Source organism: Xiphias gladius, chromosome 6 (assembly GCF_016859285.1).
Source record: "Xiphias gladius isolate SHS-SW01 ecotype Sanya breed wild chromosome 6, ASM1685928v1, whole genome shotgun sequence".
Taxonomy (NCBI): Eukaryota; Metazoa; Chordata; class Actinopteri; order Istiophoriformes; family Xiphiidae; genus Xiphias; species Xiphias gladius.
The window spans coordinates 25,661,508-25,681,060 of record NC_053405.1 but is presented as its reverse complement, the minus strand read 5'-3'; the positions used below and the strand labels follow the sequence as shown (position 1 = coordinate 25,681,060).

Below are 19,553 nucleotides of genomic sequence, written 5' to 3'. Positions count from 1 at the left end.
AATAGTAGCCGAGGTGATTGTATCATCCAATGCAGATTTAAGTAAATAAATTCACAGCCTTCGGGGGAAAAATGCTCATAAGAGAAGTGCACAAAACAGATGTGAGTAGTTGTGATTAGTTCATTCAGCTCTATCTACTGTATCAATGCATGCATAACGTCTACCAACACGTGTAATTCATTGTGCTCTGTCTCATCTCTATTTGTGTTCTCAGCTCTAAAGTGGAGATGGGGAAGTGGATTGAGGATCTGAACCTGGCTATTGACATGGCCAAGAAGTCTCAAGAAAAATCCAGCATCTTCCTTGATGCCGAGCTCAGCGATCGTTCCAACCGTAAGATTCCGACCCCAGCATTATGTGTAGATGTACAGTAACCACAGTACCTGCTGAATGGGAAAGTCTGCTTTATGGGGCTTTTTAATACTTTCCTCAGCTGAAAGCGAAACATTTTTGAAAAGCTTTTTCCTTGGGACATAGCAACCCTCCAAATGTACAGTTAATCCCTTCCCTCCGCACAACTCTCTGTCCCTCCTCCTCCACCCAGGATCGTCTGACGAAGTTTCTCTGGAGCAGGAGTCCGAGGATGACATGAACTCCTCCCGGACTTCACTGGACAACCAAACGCACCACCGTGCCAACACAACCATGCATGTGTGCTGGCACCGCAACACCAGTGTGTCTATGTCCGATCACAGCTTGGCTGTGGAGGTACTCCTCCTCTGCCCACGTTAAAACACTTGTACACCCATTTGCACATCCAAACACTCCAAATAAGGATGCAAAAGCACATACCATAAGTAGCTGAACTCACATGTCGGTGACGTTCATCACCATTCCGCCAGTGGATTTGAGCTAATCGGCTGTCTTCGCCCTTGGGTCCATCTTGGGATTTTACCTTCTCTTTCTAACCCCTCAGTTTCCTCTAATGTTTCTTCTTTTTTCCCCCCCCTGGTGACTGTTAATATCCTGTGTTTGTACTCTCTCTACTGTTTACTCAAGTGTGTTCTGGAAGGCTCTTGTTGTTGATTTCTTATGCAAGAGATAGCATTTTGATAATGTGCACGTGAAAGGGGTTCTGTCATCATTTCTCTGACACTAACATTTTCACTTCACAGACCTGGCGGATTTCCTAACTGGCTTATCGTTCCCTTTTCATCTTTCTCAAAGCTAGCAAGCTAACACTTTCTCTGCACCCTTTCTTCCTTTTTGTCTCTTGACCCTCTCAGTCTTCGGCTCTCCGGCTGTCTCTCCAGAGCTCCCTCCTCGCTATCTCCTTGGTCAAGGCCAAAGACCAAACACCATCACACACGTTTGCTGGTACCGAAACCAGAACCTCTCTCTCACTGATTACCTGCGCATGAATCAGGTACTAGAGTCACGGGCCACAGTAGATAATAAGAAGATTACAACGTAAATAGCAGTTAATTGTGTATTAAATCACATGCTGCAATTCTGTGAAAAACATTGTAGGGTATTTATTTGAGTGTTCACACTCATATTTATGGATAGATCATATTTCATCCTCCACATGTCAAGAGATACAAATTCAAAACAGACTGCAGTACCTGCACACAATTCAAACCCCCCCCGGCCCCCTTAAAATAGGTCAAAAGAAACGTAATAAAAAGGAAAAATACCAAAAGAACAAACACAAAGGCAGGTAGAGCTCTCGCATTTAAGATACAAGTAAACCTAGCGAACATTTCCCACAGAGTTCCTAAATAGTCTGGCAACACTTCAGTCCTTTCCAAATAAAGTTCTCTCAAAGAAGATGAAAAAGATACTAGAAAAAGAAAAGGTCCTCACAACTTAAAATATAGCAAATATGAGAGAAATGTGATAAATATAAAAATACGAAAAGAGAGAAACAGGTTTTTACAACTGCAGATTCCTGTCTTATTTTGATGTGCTGAAGAAAAAGAAAAAGGTTTATTACAACCTTTTGGTTTATTCCTACAACTTTGGTGGAGTTTTATTTTTGTAGCCCAGGATACTGGTGTTAGTGGTTATGATAAAATTATACTGGCCAAAGTAATTGCTAAGGCGTGGGAACACGGCGACCTCGCTAAAAATAGGTTTCAGGGCAAGACACACAAGCACTCACACAAACATACAGGTTGGAAACAATTAACTACAAATTTATTTAGAGGTCAACAATAAGCCTTCCTTGCGCAGGAAAGCCAAAGGTCAAAGTTGAACACAGAAGTTGGGCTGTAAACTGTGATGGATGTATACAACGGGCAGTTAGGGCTGTAATTCTACCCTCGGCCTTCGTTTTGTCTTAGTTACATTTGACTAACAAGTGGGTTTGTTTTCAATCTGTGTGATTGTCGGACTGTTCAGTCTTATCGCCCCGTCTGACCTATTTCAGCAGCAATTACTTCAGTGAGTGCAATGTTATCTTAACTGATAGAATCATTGGCGGGAGATGCAGAAATACAACCTGAGTCACATTAAACCCTAGTTGTTGTTTTTTTGTTTGTTTGTTTTTTTAAGTGTGTGTAAACAGTAGGCCAAACATGAACACCCAAAAGCAAGCAGTAAAAAAAGTTCACGTTATCTCCAACTTATTCCTCTACATTCCCGATAGAGGTCGGCGCTTTTTGGCCGATCGTGTGAAATGACCTCTTTGCAGTCTCCACGGTTACTATAAAGCTCAAAGCAGACAGGAGAGGTGCTCACTGAGACGAACAAAAAGTGCAGGATTGATAGAAGAAATGAGCACAATGTTGACTCTCTAGTTAAAGCCGTTATTAACCCACCACATAGCGCCTATGCAAGCAGTGAGCTATACCGCAACCAGTCGCTCGCACACAGCCACAACGCACCGACTGTTTAAACATCAGTTACAATCATTTCATTATCACTGTCTAACCTGCATAGTTTCTCTTCTGTCCACCTCCGTAGAACCAGCTCTCAGGTTACCTCCTGAGGAAGTTCAAGAACAGCAACGGGTGGCAGAAACTCTGGGTTGTGTTCACCAACTTCTGCTTGTTCTTCTACAAGACTCACCAGGTTAGCCTTCCCATCCCGGGAGTCATTATTTCTGCTAGCGTGCGAAACCCAGTGAACACATGTAACTGAGGTGAGGGGGAATGTTGTTGTTTACAGGATGACTTCCCTCTGGCCAGTCTCCCCCTGCTGGGCTACACAGTCAGCACCCCCGAGGAGTCTGACAGCATTCACAAGGAGTACGTCTTCAAACTGCAGTTCAAGTCCCACGTTTACTTTTTCCGAGCAGAAAGCGAGTACACCTTCGAAAGGTACGAGCCCATTAACTTGTTTATAATTTGTCCCGTGACCCCCAGACCGCTGTCGCACACTTTCACGGGGTAATCGAATAATAGTTTTAAACCAAGTCTGCCGATGTGACACCACACGCTGTCTCCCCGCAGATGGATGGAGGTGATTAAGAGTGCAGCCAGCACTACGGGCCGGATGAGCCTGCTCATACCTAAAGGAGGTCCCATGGAGATAAACGGAAAATGAATCATCGTGCGTCTGGAGGCTGGGCCTCTGGGACATCAGATAAACTCAATTCAGTTTCCTCAGAATCGGTGTCAATTTACAGTGAGATAAACATTTGGACATTAACAACTGGAGACTGACAGACACTGCCAGTTTGAAAGTGTTAACACTTCTCAGCTTACTTCTCTAATGGTCTGTGCATTTTTCTCGATTAATGATGTAAATGATAACATTTGCTCCAGTATACAGGATATAATGAAAGGGAGACATGTACATTATGATCAGTTTTGTTTTTTTTGTTTTTGTTTGTTTTTTGCATGTGTAGCGTTCAATTGGGCTGTTCATATATGACTGATACTATGGGATATACTGTTTTATGGGACCAAATCCAACACAAAGGGCCTAGATTCGGGCTTTCTGAAGGACTTGTCTCTTCAGCACATGACACCTGAAGCTTTGTTGGGTACAGCACTGTGCTATGGGAAGCGGATGATACACAGTATGTGGAAAATGAAGGAACAGGATAGTATGTGCTCTCACTTTGAGAGAGCCAGAGGTAGGTAGGTGTGTGTGTGCATGCGTGCGTGTGTGAGATGGAGGCGAGCAGAAAGTTCATGAAATGTTGAAACAAGTTTGACTAAGCCGTTTAATTTTGGAAGATACATGGGAAGTTTTGAGGAAATCATGCTGCTGTTAGGACAAAGAAAACACACCTTTAGGCTACAGGCATTTGACAAGGCGAACGTTTCGCAGGGTTTTAAGCATCAACCTGTATAAACTATGGTATAAGCAGTACTTATCTCTAAAACTCAGGCCAGTCCAGTCTGGAGGCTTTATTTGCCTGTTAATGGAAGGATGTAACAGATGTTTAAAACGCTCAAAAGGGAGCTGTTCAGCTTAATACTCCTGATTAGTTGGGAAGCGGTATTTCCAGTTTGGTGCTACTTTAATATCAGATGTTATATTTTATCCTGTTATGATTTTGCATAGGGATAACAACTCGAGGAAATACTGTGCAGTGGTTACTTTAGTGTTTACTCTGTGGAAAAGCGATTTTCCCTCTTGAAACAAACCGGAAGAACATATTTTGAAATAATTGTACTTGGTGGTTAGTCTTTCTGTGTGTCAGGCTGTTTGGACAAATGGGAGCGGACCTATGGGAGACACCAGTGACGTTCCCTGTCAGTTATTCATGCAACCACGGTATTATTTGGTATATATTTTTTGTGAAGACTGGAACATTTACTCTCTGTGTGTGCGCGTGTGCGTGCGTTAGTGTGTGTGTGTGTGTGTGTGGTTGTGTGTGGGCGCGCGCGCAGAGAAGCCAACTGTGTAGTCCTACGTTCACCTCTCCTGCCTCTGGAGCTGTAACAGACGGTGATGATAGAGGGCGTCTCCCAGCCATCTGACATTCTGTGTGTGTAAGAGACCCTGTTGCACAGTTAACATTGAGTATGTTACTTGTATTTATTGTTTAGCATGTCATCAGGGGCCACGCTCCTGAAGGCCCTCGTGTAGTCTTTCATGTTATTCCATTGAAAACCTAACAAATAAAAAATCCTTTCAGTCAGAGTTTGTGTGTCTTTTTGCTGACAGTTATAAGCCATTTTACATTACAGATGTTTTATCAGAGAACATCTTGCCGGCAGACGTCTGCCAAATGTCTAGTGGTAGACTTTTACTGGTGTTTTACTCAAGATACTTTACACTCCAACTATACAAGACGTTTTGCTAGCTCACAGGCTACGTTTACATAATACTGAAACTTGGCCTTATCAGATCATTTTAAGCCACTGGTTTGCATCATATTTTAAAAATAGGTCGTAACTGATTCCTGTCTAAACACTTAAAAAAAAAAAGCACATCCATGAAAAAAAAAACCTTTAAATAAAATGTACTTAAATCACTGTTTGCAAAGGGAACAAAAAAGAAAAAATTATAACAAGCTGAGAGCCACTTATTTCTTGTTAGAAGGTGGTATCTTTCCATTTTTATCACTTTGTACAACATTTTCTAGGTTGAAATTACATCATCGCAAGTTATTAAACAGGAAAAAGGTGTCAGGCTTTGCTGTTGATAGGACATTTTGGGTTTTTTTACAGTTCATAAACACACACAAACACAGAAAATGCTTTACTCCTAGTCTTGGCTTCAAAATTCCGCATGGTATTTAAAATGAAAATATTACATTATTATATAAAAATGAGTCAATTATTTAGAGTGAGTCCATTGAGGACCTAAACCATGTTTATTTCCATCATTTTAATTATTGTTGCCTTCAAGAACAAACTGTCTAAAAAGTGTCATCAAATCAGAAACTGCAATGGTCATTGTATTGAGAACACATCATACACACAGTAACGAGAAAAAATGTGCCATCTATGCAAAAGCCAGTATTTAAAACAATGTAGAGAAAGAATGACTTGAAAACTTTTAATTTTATTTATTGAGTATGCTCTTGATTTAAATATAGATAATGAAGACTGTAGTCTGACTGACACTGCAGTCATTCCTACATTCATACAACACAAAGCGATTGTGACTGTGCTTTACTGCAGCTGCTTTTTGCATCAGTTGACTTTTTTTCTTTCTCGTTTCAAACACAGAGTTTATTTTTATCCAAGATACCAAAATCAAATAATTCCATCACTTGTACGTTTACATCAATAATCTAGAACACAGTAAATACCATAATGATGAAGAACATCAAAAACTGAACCACCAAGTACAGTACTGTCATAGACAGTCCATATGTTGCAACGTTTATGATCAGACGGGAAGAAACATTCTGAGGACTGAGATTTAGTGTTTTGCACTGTACTGTATATGCTGGGACGGCATTTTGTGTTTTAAGGGGAGAAAAGTTTTGCAAAGCGAAACTCTACTGTGAAACCTTAGCCAAAGCAGTAGAGAATCACTGTAACAACACCTCAGCCGATATAAGGGACACTGACTTTTGTTTGGGAATACCTGGTTATAGAGGTTTACGTGCTGGAAAATAAAAGACAGTTAGTCCAGATATTGTCAAATGAAGGTAATGGCAAGAGAAGAGAGACTCTCGCTGAGCCTTATCGGCGATTAAATAGTCAGTTAGTTTGTCTCGTCTACAGTATTAGCAGGGATCTGAAAAGCTGTTGAGCAGTCCCAAACTAAGCAGGGCATTCCTCAGGCATGTCCAAACAGCGTGAACGTTGGGCGCGGTGGCTTCCCCAGAAATGCCAATATGGTTTGTCTGCCAAGGAAATCTACTCAAACTGTTTTCTGTTAGGGAGTGGAGAAGGCGTGTGTCTCATCACTGTCTGCTGTCATGATGTTTTACTTTCAAGTGACTTGCCTACGTAGTACATTTGCTCCATTACCCTTATCTAATGGGTCTAGTTAATAGATAGTTATCAGGTAACAATTTTACCTCTACAACAGGATACTCACATGAAAAATATGTTGCAGAACTGAGAGAATTTGTTTTCGAAACCTCATCGTGGCTAACTCTAATCAGCACTGGATGAGTACAATATAGTGAGTAGGCGGACATCATGTGACTCTGTCCTTTCACCTTATGTCTTCCTGTCTAAGGTACAACAAAAGCAGGGCCGTACAGACACGCTGAATCATGAGCCCCACACCCCCACACACGTAAGTAAACTCGTCAGACTTCAAAGGATAAAGTCTCCAATTTTTTCATATTTTATTCGTTTTTATCAATTCAGTTAACTGTTAAAAGAAATGATGAAACCACACCCATGTTTGTACGGTACAGTGGCTTTAAAAGGTTTGGGCACCCCAAAGTTCCTGTTACTGGGGATGATTCATCGAGTAAAAAAATGACCTGGTTTCTAAAAGGAATGAAGTTAAAGATGACACATTTCTTTAGTATTTTAATCAGGATTACTTTTTAACTTCCATCTTTTACGGCTTTAAAATAAGAAAAAAGGAAAAAGACCTGAAACAAAAGTTTGTGCATCCTGCATGGTCGGTACTTAGTAACTCCCCCTTTGGCAAGGATCACAGCTTGTAAACACTTTTTGTAGCAGCTAAGAGTCTTTCAATTCTTGTTTGGGGGATTTTTGCCCACTCTTCCTGCAAAAGCCTTCTAGTTCTGTGAGATTCTTGGGACATCTTGCATTCACCGCTCTTTTGAGGTCTATCCACAGATTTCTGATGATGTTTAGGTCAGGGGACTGTGAGGTCAATGGCAAAACCTTCAGCTTGTGCCTCTTGAGGCAGTCCATTGTGGATTTTGAGGTGTGTTTAGGATCATTATCCTGTTGTATAAGCCATCCTCTTTTCATCTTCAGCTTTTTTATAGACCGTGGGATGTTCGCTCCCAGAATTTCCTGGTATTCAATTGAATCCATTCTTCCCTCTACCAGTGAAATGTTCCCCGTGCCACTGGCTGCAACACAAGACCAAAGCATGATCATGATCAAAGCATGGCTGCTGATTGTTGGGACAAGGTTTGAGGAGTCAGAGTAGTTATAAGGCTATGAAATTTGCATCCTGTGGCCTTTCCTAATGACGATTGTGAACAAGCCATAGCCCTAACAAGCTAATTAAGGTCTCAGACCTTGGTAAATGTTATCTGAGAACTCACATCTCTTGGGGTGCCCAAAACTTTGTATGGTCCTCCTTTCCTTTCGTTCACTCCGAAATTGTACAAAAAATAAGTAAAACAATAATCTTGTTTAAAATGTTGAAAACAATGTTTCAACCTTTAACTTTATGCCGTTTGGAGATCAGTTCATCTTCTACTCACTGAACTGTTCACAGTAACAGAAATGTTGCCCTGCCCAGACTTTTTCACGCCACTGTACATATGACGCTACATCGCATCGGCCTGGACTACATAGAGGAGGAAACAGCGACCGTGGCTCTGTCCCCCATTACAAAATACAGTACGCGTACTGTACTAGCAACAAATACTCCCTAGTAAACATGTTATATCTAATCTGTTTAAACTAGGCCAGCTGTTTCCCTGTTTCCGGTCTTTGTGCTAAGTCAAGCTAACTGTCTGCTAGCGGTAGCCTTAAATTTACCGCACAGAGCTGAGCTTCTCACGAATGTTCCTCAACTTTCTCCTCTAACTCTAAGCAACAAAGCGAATAAATGTGTTGCCCCGAATATCGACATCCCCGACATCTAAATGCAGCCGATATACCACTGTCATAATGACACATTCACTGACACACAGTTGTGCCATGTGTCTGTCGCTCTCCAGGAGTTTTCTGTCTGTTTGAGAAAATAACCCCGAGCATGTCATAGTGATGTCAGCAGGGTTATCATAGTGTGGCGTCGGTTACCAAAACTCAAAACAGAGAGCCTGCACTGCGAAGTCAGGGGCATGGGGTTTGAGAGTCAAGGGTGTTTACGGGGCGGGGGGGGGAGTATAATGAAAGGATGTTATTGGTTGCATTACAGGAAATGTTGGATCCAGTCTTTATGGAGCTTGGCCAATAGGCCTACTAGGGGCTAAAAGTCAGTATACCTCAGTCATCTCTTTGATTTTGACCATTCTTTTTTTTTTTTTTTTTTTTTTTAAATCAGTCCCCCAACTTTACAGAAGTTGCAATACTAAATTGTTGGCGTAACCCTTTAAGACTTCAATCAAAGGGACTTCAGGCCTCGATTTCCCGGCCGGACAACTTCCAGCCTCTGCTTCACAGCTTTCACTCGATCAACAGCAGGGTTGCTCACAAAGGCAGGACGATGTAGACAAAAAAAAAAAAAAACAAGCGTTTTATTTCGACAGGCTCCCCGCCTGCTTCCCGGTGAATCGAAAGTAACCGAATGGACCGGTCCGAGTTGAGGAGCGCTGGCGTTATTGTGCGTACACACCTTTAATAAACCCAGTTATTAGAGTGTGTTAGTTGTGTGGGTTGGGATGGGGGCGGGGCGGTGCTTGTGCTGGTCTGCTTATCTCCGCCTTTGGGCTACACAATAAGTGCCCTTAGAAGGAAAGCCTGTCAGACTACGAACTTGAGAGCATTTTTTTTTTTTTTTTTTTTTTTTTTTTTTTATTTTGCGGCTGGAGTGGCAGCGAGTCCTCGGCTCGCACGACTCAGCGCTAAAAAAAAAAAAAAAAATCACTTTTCTGCTCGGTGACGAGTTCAGAGGCGGCCTGTGTGGGATCATGGTGTAGCTGGGGCTTAACAGCCTATTAATTCTCGGGTGAGTGTCATTTAATTGTCCTTACCTCCACTGTGAGCCAGTGCAGGCCACCAACGCGAGCTTTATGGATTCGTGCAGAGCTTCCTCGGGTCAAACTTTTCCCCGCTTAAACGTCCCTTTCTCCCCAGCCCGGGCTTTATATAACCTGCAGCCCCAGTGGGCTTTTATGTGCGTTTGCTCGGGACCGCTTTGTCCAGGCTATCAAAACGCGTCCGCCAACTGATCCGCGGGTTTTGTTCTTGTGCAGGGTCACCTCCAGAAGTCTCTCCCCATCCACCAGGAGAGCGGCCGGAGGACGCGCGCCGGGGAGCCGCGGCCGCCGTGCGTGGCGGCGGAGGCGGGGAGGTGAGCAGCGCACTCCGCGGCGGATGACAGGGGCATGGAGATGTTGCGCCGCTCCTCTGTGTTCGCGGCTGAGGTCTTTGACCGCTCGCCCACCGACAAGGAGTTGGTGTCCCAGGCCAAAGCCCTGTGCAGGGACTACATCCATTCCCGGCTGAACCGCGCGGGCATCGGCTGGTCTAATCCCGAACACGGACTGGCCGCATCAGGTGGGGCACTGGGGGAGATATCGTCGGTTCTGCTGTGGCTGGGTAAGTTTTTGAGACGGTTTCCCTCAAACTCCAGAGAGCGTCAGACAGTATGTTCACTTAGAGCCAAATGTGCGTTGAATGACTTTTACAGCATTCAACAGCAAACGGAATTCCTCCAATAGTCCCGCAGACGGTTACGAGGAGTTTATAGTTTGGTTATAGCGACCGTTGAGGGCGAAAAGGTCATGTCCTTGCAAATTTCCTCGGGATTTGGGGGCCAGAAGTGCGTTTAACATTTTATAAATAAACGTTTTACACGGTGGGTGGTTTTTTTTTTTTTTTTTTTTTTTAAATAGCTTGTGAGCCTCAGTGTGTTGAATTTGACCACTCTTAGGTCAAGAAACATGAAAAAAAAAACACATGAGAGTATTCCAACAATAAAGGGAATGTATAACTAGTGGAGAAGAGAGCAAGCCTTCGGGGCCCCCATTGAGAGAACCTCTGAACTGGTCAAAAATCCCTGTCTGACTTTTCCGTTTCATCACTCAGAAGTGTGCTGTGCTGTGGGATTTCCCTTCACTCTCACTGGAAGGCCGTGAAGGAAAATAAGGGACCGTATCATTTCCCTGCCTGGATGTTTGTGACACTTGTGGTTATCCCCCCACCTCCAGTTTCGCTCGTTCTGCAATCCACTGGAAACTCAGATCTAAGCGAAAAGGGGACCGTATTTATTTTTTATTTTTAAAAAGTGGGGCTCCTGTTCAATGGAAACGTTTGGGGACATGTACGGGCAAAGAGTTTCCAAAATCTATAAGTTACGATCGATAGATACTAAATCAATTACTTTTGGACTTTGATCCCTTTAAAGTCTTCTGAGTTACAAAAAAGGATCTACAGCACATGAATGAAAATGTCTGGGGGAGATCAACATTTTGTTACAGTACACCGTAACACGTACACTTATTCACTTTCTTGCTGAGCATAAGATGAAAAGATGGATATCACTGTCATGTCTGCACAGTCTGCCTGCTATGACTGGCTCGCAGGCCACCACAAAGAAGGGAGACACCCTGCCAACTTAACCATAATAAAACGATGTTTATGTAAATAAAGGATGAGAAATGACCATGGACTGTGGTGCAATGGTGCAGTGTAATGCACGGATGTGTCAGCGTGAGTAAGGCGCTTGTTGTAAGCGCAACACAAAAGATAATCCAAACAAAAGACGAGGCCGGGCGCGTGGCATGGAGGCAAGTCTTGTTTTCTTGCAGGACACTGGCCAGGTGTTCCGGCTTACAGTCATTCATTCCTCCTCAGCCCCGTCCAAAGGAAGCCCTTCAACAACACAGCACCACCAGAGAGAGAGGGCCTAGGGCTGTCCCGAAACCACTTAGCTTAGCACAAAGACTGAAAGCAGGGAGAAGCAGCTAGCCAGGCTCTGTCCAAAGATCACAAAATCCACCTACCAGCATCTTTAAAGCTCACTAATTAACAAGTTACACCTTGTTTTGTTAAGGCTGTAAAACCTGTGTAAAAAAAAACAGTTACTGTATTTGCTCAACTGTTTTCTTGGCAGAGAACCAGCAGAGACGCCAGCTAGTTGTTGGGACATTTTGAACAGAGCAAAGCTAGCTGATTTCCCCTGCTTCCAGTCTTCATACCAAGCTAAGCTAACAGGCTCCGGCCACACATTGAACCGACAGATGTCAGAGTGGTATCAATCTTCTCATGGCAACTCTTGGCAAAAGTCAAAACATGCAGATTTGATCAATTTTACGTTGTTTTATTAATACTTTCACCGCCACTCAGAGTGTTATCATTTGTTTAAAAAAGAAAGAAAGAAAAAAAAAAAGATGCCTGACCTTATCTTGAAATATCAACATCAGGAGCTTTAGAAAATAATAGTTTTGGTGATGCTATTACCAGAGTACGCTTTAAATATAAAGCGGGACCATGTAGCTCCTGCTAAACAGCAGTGACTGTGGCTACAAATGACAATTATGGGATTAAGTTCAATTGTGAACTACTGTTTAGCATTTAGCTAAGCTGTCAACCTTTGGTAACAGTAGCACAAGTGAAGAAGAGTAATGCAGTTAGCCAACTGACTCCGTAATGTCTCTTGTACAGAAATATTTACTTAAGTTTGCTAACTTTAGCTAACACTAGCCACTGTAAGCTGCTGGTCAAATCAGACCAAGTGAAGCTGTAGCAGCAAAAGCGCTGAATGTGTATAATCGTGCAAGAGTGTGTTTTATTTGCTTATGAATTCAGCTTTTCATTTGCAAGAGGAACAATGTGTTGTTGCCTCTTTCAAAAGTTGCATAGTCTTGTCTTTAACTGTGTGTGTGTCTGTGGTCTAAGTGCAAAGTCAGAAGCGCTGGAAACATTCAGTAGGGAGGTTTTGACTTAGTGTAATTTTTTTTTGTTCTGGCCAGGTGATGAGCTGGAATACCTTCGACCCAACGTTTACCGTAATGTAGCTCGGCAGCTTAACATCACAGTAGCATCGGAGAGTGTGGTGTCCGATGCCTTCCTGGCTGTGGCTGCGGACATTTTCTCCACAGGTAGGTCCTTGTCAGAATACAAAATAGTCGTGTTGTAAATCAAGCCATGCATGCAGGCCTGCATCACGGGAAACAACTTTAGTGCTTTGCTATCAGGTTTATCTCTGACCTTCGAAAACTTGGACCTGAAAATAAAGGAAGACGTTTGTCCTTTTAGGGAAGTTCTTCATTTAGATGGCATTTCAAAGGAGGAACTTGAGAGCTTGAGGCAAATAGAATAAAGATATTGAAAGTTTGGAGTACGTATGTTACCTCTACTGTTTGTACTTTTTCATTGAATTAACTTTCAGTTTCCACCCTAAAATAAACTAACTTCAGTCTACTTTTTCATGTAAACACTTCTGAAGTAGGCTGAGCACAGGATTCTCCGGTTAGTCAGAAACATTTAGTGGCTCATTATCCCTTCCAGGAAAGGAAACCTAGGGAAAACATTCAGTCCATATTAGGTTAACTTTTTGCTAGAGTGAGTGATTGTTAGAGACAGTGTGGACCCCACCCTGGGAGTTCAGTCATGAATCTCAGCTGGCTTACTCCTCAGGGAATGTAACAAAAGCAATCTGCTGCAAAGGTAATTAGGAGTCAACTGCAAACTGAAGAAAAATCGGGTTAGCCTGGTGCTTAGTATGAGCGGACTAACATAGAAAAAAAAATGGGAGACTCTTTCAAACATATTGAAATTAAAGAAGATCTACTTTTATCCAAACAACCGTTTATGGTTATTGATTATGACTCTGGTGTTTATTTAGGGATTCCCATGCGGAAAAAACAAACTGTAGTTAGGCTTTAGTTTCAGTTTACAGGTTTATAAAGTAGCCTTCCATGATTACAGTGTAAATTTGGACACGCAGTAAAGCTGCCGGTCTAGACTTGTCACTTTGTGAAGAGGAAGTCATGGACAGCAGTAGATTATGACCACAAACTTGTCTAATGTGCAGGAGCTCGGTCGCAAATGTAATGCTGCTTTCCACAATGCACTGATAAACTGCGGCTAAATTATGTTCCGACATCCTCTATGTTACATCATGCAGTGCCCTTTATTTCAAGATGTTTTTATATTAACAATGGATCAAACTACTGTGTGGAATGTGAAAGTAGCCACTGGTTGTGTCGAACTCACAGAGAATTTTCACCCGACTCTCAGTTCCCGTCAGCTCTACAGGTCTTTTTAGCATCTTTTAGCTCATTATTTTGGTTTTACAGCCCTCGCCTTTACTGTTTTGCTTGAGTATCACCGCTCTCATCAACGTCGTCAAAACTCTGATAAACCTGCTGTAAGCTACATGTCCAGCATTGAATGGCAGACAAAGTTTAGCCACTAGCTATTGAACACGGTGGAGCGTTTGGCTGCTGAAGAGCCAGACATTTCCCTCAGGAGCTGTTGGAGACCCAAAACAGAGCTAAATGACCGAATAACCAATTTGGTTATCAATTAATGCCGGTTTAAATTTTTTCCTCACAGTTCCCCCAACTTTGTGGAAGTACAGTACCCCCTGGAGTAACACTCTTGGACAAGTTCTGTTTTTCTGCCACAAGGGCAACGTAGTGGTGCTGACTTTTTCCATCTGTCGGGGCATCCCTGGGGTATACCTACTCCTCAACCATGTCGACCAACCATTTGAGCAGTCGACCGTGAGACTACGGCCCTAGTTTTTTCATTTTTTCACTAGCATCCAGAAAAGCATGTATTTTCTAGCATAGAGGCACCCTAATAGTGGACAAAGTGGACCCTGTTAGTCTGTATACAGTATAAGTGGAGGTCAACAACCACACAATGACTTCCGTGATCACTCTCTAAGCACAATAACCTATTTGGGAACATGGATTTGGTTCAAACTGATTTACATGATATGAGAATTTTACATCTTGTGTAAAATGACTGAATTGAGGTTTTATTTAACTTGCTTTTTGTTTTTTGTTTTTTTACGTTTTATTACCTCATTCGGGATTTTTAAAACTGTGATATTATCACAATTCTTACACTCTTAAAACTGACACAGTCTCGTTTTTTTTCCAACAGGGAGAGGCTGCTTTAGTATTCCTTCATACTTTAGTATCAGTGCTTTGTCTTCTCCAACGTTGATGATTACAATTGGGTGGCACAATTAGTTTAAGTATACAGAATGTAACTGCCTCCCTTTTTAGATCTTTTGATTCTGCTTTATTTAATTTGTTTCTTTGTACCAAAAGTTTGATTTCAAAACAGTAAACCTTAACTTAATCTCTTTGTAACTCACCAGATGTGAGACACAGTTTTAAAAGTGCACACAGTGTACCATCCTGCAAATTCCAGATTTCACTATCAAAGAGAAACATGACCTCCGTTTATGAGATTATAGGAATGAATCAGACGACAGTTACAGGAGATGAATCGAGTTGAGGCTCAGTTTGTATGTGTTGGACATATAAACACCACAGAAATAGTCTGAAGCTTTGACTGTAAATGGTGCGGTGGCAGAAAGCTTTACTCAACATGTGAACTAAGTTAGAAAAATGATCTGCTCACTAATCTAGTGAGGCATACCGCCTGACTGCTGCTCCAAGCCTTGTGTTTGGGTTTTCGCCTTTGTGGGACAGACAGGCATGCAGGCCTAATGCCTGGCTGCTGCTGAGGTTTTATAATTTGTTCATCCATCTTTGAAGAGAGCTGCCGACAAGAGACATTTGCTGCCCAAAAACCTACTTCAGCAACTCAAAGAGAACAGTCTCTCCACCTTAGCAATTTTAATCAAATGTGTTTATAAATTACATAGCAGGACTTAAATGATTGTGGATAAAGCCTTGAGTCAGGATGGGATTTGTTTTGTACTAACAGCCTTTTCACTTGTGTGTCTTTGTCAGGTGTAACATGGGGGAAGGTGGTTTCTTTGTACGCCGTGGCAGGGGCCTTGGCAGTGGACTGTGTACGCCATGGCCATCCAGCCATGGTCCATACCATCGTCGACTGCATGGGAGAGTTTGTCCGCAAGAGTCTGACCTCCTGGTTGAAAAGGAGAGGGGGCTGGGTAAGGGGAACTTCTTTTTTTTTTTTTATACCTGATTATGTGTTTGCGTGTCTGATGAAGAAGCTCTAAGGCCTCTAGTTTCTAGCGCTACTGTGGCAACAATGGCTGACAAAGCTCTGGCGGTGTGTGTGCTCCTGTTTGTGCTGGCATACCCTGCTGTTCTAGGTGTGGCCAAGTATGTTAAGCTCCCTGTAAACTCATTAAGCCACACTACATCTATTCCGAGTCCCAACATGGATAGTATAGGAATATTACAGTGATATTATGCAGGGCTCGAAATGATAAAGGATGGTAAGTGAACCAATGCTCAGATTTTTTTAAGATTTGAGTTCTACTGCAACCAATGATTATCTCTATCTATCAGTTCATCTGCCGATTATTTTCTTGATAAAACTGATTAGTCATTAGATCAAGAAAACATCACGAAACAACAATGAACTACGAATCTTAACATGTGAGGAGCTGGAACTATTAAATGTTTAGTATTTTGCTTTTTTTTGAGTAAATAATTATCAAATAGTTGCCACTTGATTTTCTGTCAATCAAGTCATCGACAATTTTTAGTTAAACTGACTGTTGAGTAGATCATATGTGGTAATGTAAAACTACAACAAATCTGGATTAAGTATAACAAGGTCAGATTACAACAATGGTGACAAGGAATATTATATTATATATTATCATAGGACTATTTTGAAATGTTATAGTGATGATAGAAATTTAATAGAAAAATCCAAGTGTGTATATCTCAAATTTCATATTTAGATTTGGTTTTGTTTTTTTTCGTTTTTTTGAGCATGGAATTGGAATTTGTTAATTTAGCCGCAGCATAGTACCATGAGGAAGGGCACATCCACAACAGCTGACTTAAACTGAACTAGTCATTTTTGGGGTTTACAAAAATGACCAGCTACACATAAACTGGAGCCACTGCATCAGATCGAAGAGAAGTTGTGTCTTCTGCAGATTCCTGCTAATGGGAAAAGCCTGTCGGATAAAATCCTGCAGACGCAATAAAGTGAAACTCAGCCACAAGAATTAAGAAGGCCTGGCACCGTGCCTCCGTCTATGTTCTGCTCTGCTGGAAAGAGCACAACAACTGAACAAATGAACGCTTGTGTGCCGAGAAACATGGCACCCGAGTCAGCCCTGTTTTGAAAATAAGTGGAGTGTGACAAAATGAGGAGCAGTGCATTGTATAACTGATCTCATGAGCACAAATGAGGGAGAGACCTGTTTTTCACAGCTGCAGTCTAAACTTGAACTTTAATATTTCTACACTGGGAGATGATGTCAGCATGTAGGAAACCTTAATAACATTTTGTGGTATGAAGGACCGGGTTGAGCTGAAGAGTGTTTAGTGTCAGGACTGGCGCTAAACTGTACTGTCCGTGCCATATCATTTTCTGTGAAGGATTTCTAGTTATATAAGTAGATTTTGGAGTAAGCATTGCTGAAATTTCAGTGTGGGCCTTGGCTTTGAAATGACATATTTGCGGGTAGGTTGTACATCTTTTCTCTGCAGATTGTCAGAGTTCTGACAAATCAGCAGCACATGTTGGATTCATACCCCTGTGAAACCGGCACTTTAGAACATTTGCTTCAATAGTGACTTTTCTGTGTCGTTTTGAGTCCGAATTAGAATGCATTTAGTGAGCAGCTCTTGTTGCCCATGCATGACTGGTTGTCCTCTCTGCTGTTTCAGGTGGATGTAACAAAATGCGTGGTGAACACTGATGCCAGCTTCCGCTCTCACTGGCTGGTGACTGCTGCCTGTGCCTTTGGACACTATCTGAAGGCCATCGTGTTGTACCTCCTCAGGGAGAAGTGAAAGACAAAGTCACACGCTGGACTTGGAACAGACTGAGCACCACTCCACTAAAGCATCCGCTGCCTTCGATTGTTTACACTCGTGCACTGAGCCTTCACTGAAAAACACCTATCCCTTCACAGACCGTGGACTTTCCTTGCTTCCTCTGCTTCCTCGCGTCTATTTATTATTAAAGGTTATACAGTATATTGGCACACATTTGATGTGAATGTATAAAATCACCCACTGTTAATCTTTTTAGCTTTTCATTTTTCCACAAACAGCAGAACTGACTATTTGGTGCCTGTTTCGCAAGGGTTTGGCTGCCCCTTGTGGTTGAAGATGGTAACTACTGTACTTTGGCACATAAACTGAGAATACCCTGGAGCCATACATGAGGACTTGGTCTTACAAAATGCTCCACTTCTCACCTGGATAGCATATACAGGCCAACAGACTAGTGCATGGTAGATAATAAATAAATACATCATATTTTCCTCTTACTAAGGGACTTAATGAAAATTGTTAGGGGTCAGGGTTCAGAAAAGGCGAAGGGTTTGTGTATTTCTTTCTGTTTGCTGAAGGTAGCGTAGTCTTTTTCTCACTATAGATTTATATATTGTTTCAGCTTTACCAACAACAATCCTGTCTTTGTTTCAGGGTTTTATTATTCTGCTAGTATCTAGCAGGTCCAACAAGTCGGTTTTGAGAAACATCTATTTTTAGAGATATCCCCTGTCCAACTGTTGTTCCGTCACTTTATTCTGAATCACAACAGAAAAGAAGATAAAGCTAAATCTGTCATAAAAATTCGAGTGCAAAATCACAGTTGGCCATGTGTTACCTGGTGAAGTGAAATAACATATTTTGACTGGGGTTCTATTAGCTTATTGATATTTAAATTGGGGTTCACCATCTTAAATCATTTATGCTTTTCCTCTTTTAGTTATAACAGTGATACTTGGTGGAAAGTGTTGCGGTCTTTTCCCAAGTCAAGGGGCAGGCTAGAAGAGGCCTTGCCTTTTTAAAAAGTCAACTAAAACATTTAGGTTCCCTCCCCAGTCCCTAATGAGTCAGATGAATTGAGCCGACAACTACTACAAAATGTATTTCAGACAGCACTATGCATTAAATGAAATTCTTGCTATCTGTATTCCTTTGTTTCTCTGTGAGGCAGTGTGCTATATTGCTGTACTGTGATAGCAGAAATGCAAGTTACAGTATGTTTTCTGAGCTAGAGCACTTTGATAACATTTCAGTTTATGAGTAGAATTTATTCCATGAATAATTTCACTTTTATATGGCATGTAGCACTAGGTGACCTAGAAAATAAGCAAATGTTTGTGAGTCATCTGCAACTGTAAATATTAACATTAATAAATGGTTCTTACAACTATCTGTCAGGTCTGCAGTTGTATATGTTAATAACTACATGACACATTTTGCTTTGCAGCTGTTTTCCAGACGGGAAGTGTACAACAGTCAGTTGGCGGAGTCTTCTTGATGAATTGAATCATACAGTATTTTTGAATACTGTATGTGATGAGAATCTTGTTTTAGCAACATCATTTTTTTATACTTTTTTTGAATGCAAAGTTACTGGTTTAATTCTAGGATAACCCTTTTTCTTAATGTATTTCTTTTTTGTGTTACACTTTGATGCGTGATTTGTCTGATTTTCAACCAGGAATCTATCGTTCAGCACTGAGAGTTTTGACTTTTGGAACTGCCGCAACGAAAGGAGGAGAAATGGTGCAGGTCCAGCCTAGTGGTTGAATCAGACTCGCTAATCACAGACTGGCAGACAGATGTAACCAACACTGCTTTTTATTACATGATGAAATGCCGATTAAACAATTTTACTGAATCAATGAAGACATTAGTCTCCAACCACAGTGAGACATCTTCCACCTCATTTTTCAACTAAGTGCTTATGACTAAATGTAAACACTCAACTGTATTGGATAGTATAATTGTGAATTACTGACCCCCAGTAAAGCTTGGTTGTTTA

General features: G+C 41.7%; 2 protein-coding genes across 3 annotated transcripts in view; both read left to right on the top strand.

Annotated features, from left to right (window-relative positions):
* The window catches only part of farp2 (FERM, RhoGEF and pleckstrin domain protein 2), a 31,822-nt gene extending 26,782 nt beyond the window's left edge, over positions 1-5,040 (top strand). Inside the window, exons 23-27 of one of the 2 annotated variants that reach the window (XM_040128241.1) lie at positions 215-333; positions 1,227-1,366; positions 2,908-3,015; positions 3,112-3,263; positions 3,396-5,040. In XM_040128241.1, the coding sequence (XP_039984175.1) occupies positions 215-333; positions 1,227-1,366; positions 2,908-3,015; positions 3,112-3,263; positions 3,396-3,489 (613 nt within the window). In that variant the 3' untranslated portion in view covers positions 3,490-5,040. Of the gene's footprint in view, positions 1-214; positions 334-544; positions 709-1,226; positions 1,367-2,907; positions 3,016-3,111; positions 3,264-3,395 lie in introns of both variants that reach the window. The other variant, XM_040128240.1, reaches the window with a different exon arrangement.
* Positions 5,041-9,539: 4,499 nt separating this feature from the next.
* Positions 9,540-18,210, top strand: boka (BCL2 family apoptosis regulator BOK a). The gene is made up of 5 exons (XM_040129766.1): positions 9,540-9,633; positions 9,881-10,226; positions 12,602-12,730; positions 15,569-15,732; positions 17,438-18,210. The coding sequence occupies exons 2-5, from the start codon at positions 10,013-10,015 to the stop codon at positions 17,561-17,563; spliced, it is 633 nt and encodes a 210-aa protein (XP_039985700.1). The 5' UTR covers positions 9,540-9,633; positions 9,881-10,012; the 3' UTR covers positions 17,564-18,210.
* Positions 18,211-19,553: the final 1,343 nt, after the last annotated feature.

What these genes read in the sequence shown, in the direction of transcription:
- boka (XM_040129766.1), top strand. Translation starts at nt 10,013, where the DNA reads ATGGAGATGTTGCGCCGCTCCTCTGTGTTCGCGGCTGAGGTCTTTGAC. An exon ending in TGCGGACATTTTCTCCACAG is followed by an intron (nt 12,731 to 15,568) that starts GTAGGTCCTTGT and finishes TGTCTTTGTCAG; the next exon opens with GTGTAACATGGGGGAAGGTG. An exon ending in TGAAAAGGAGAGGGGGCTGG is followed by an intron (nt 15,733 to 17,437) that starts GTAAGGGGAACT and finishes CTGCTGTTTCAG; the next exon opens with GTGGATGTAACAAAATGCGT.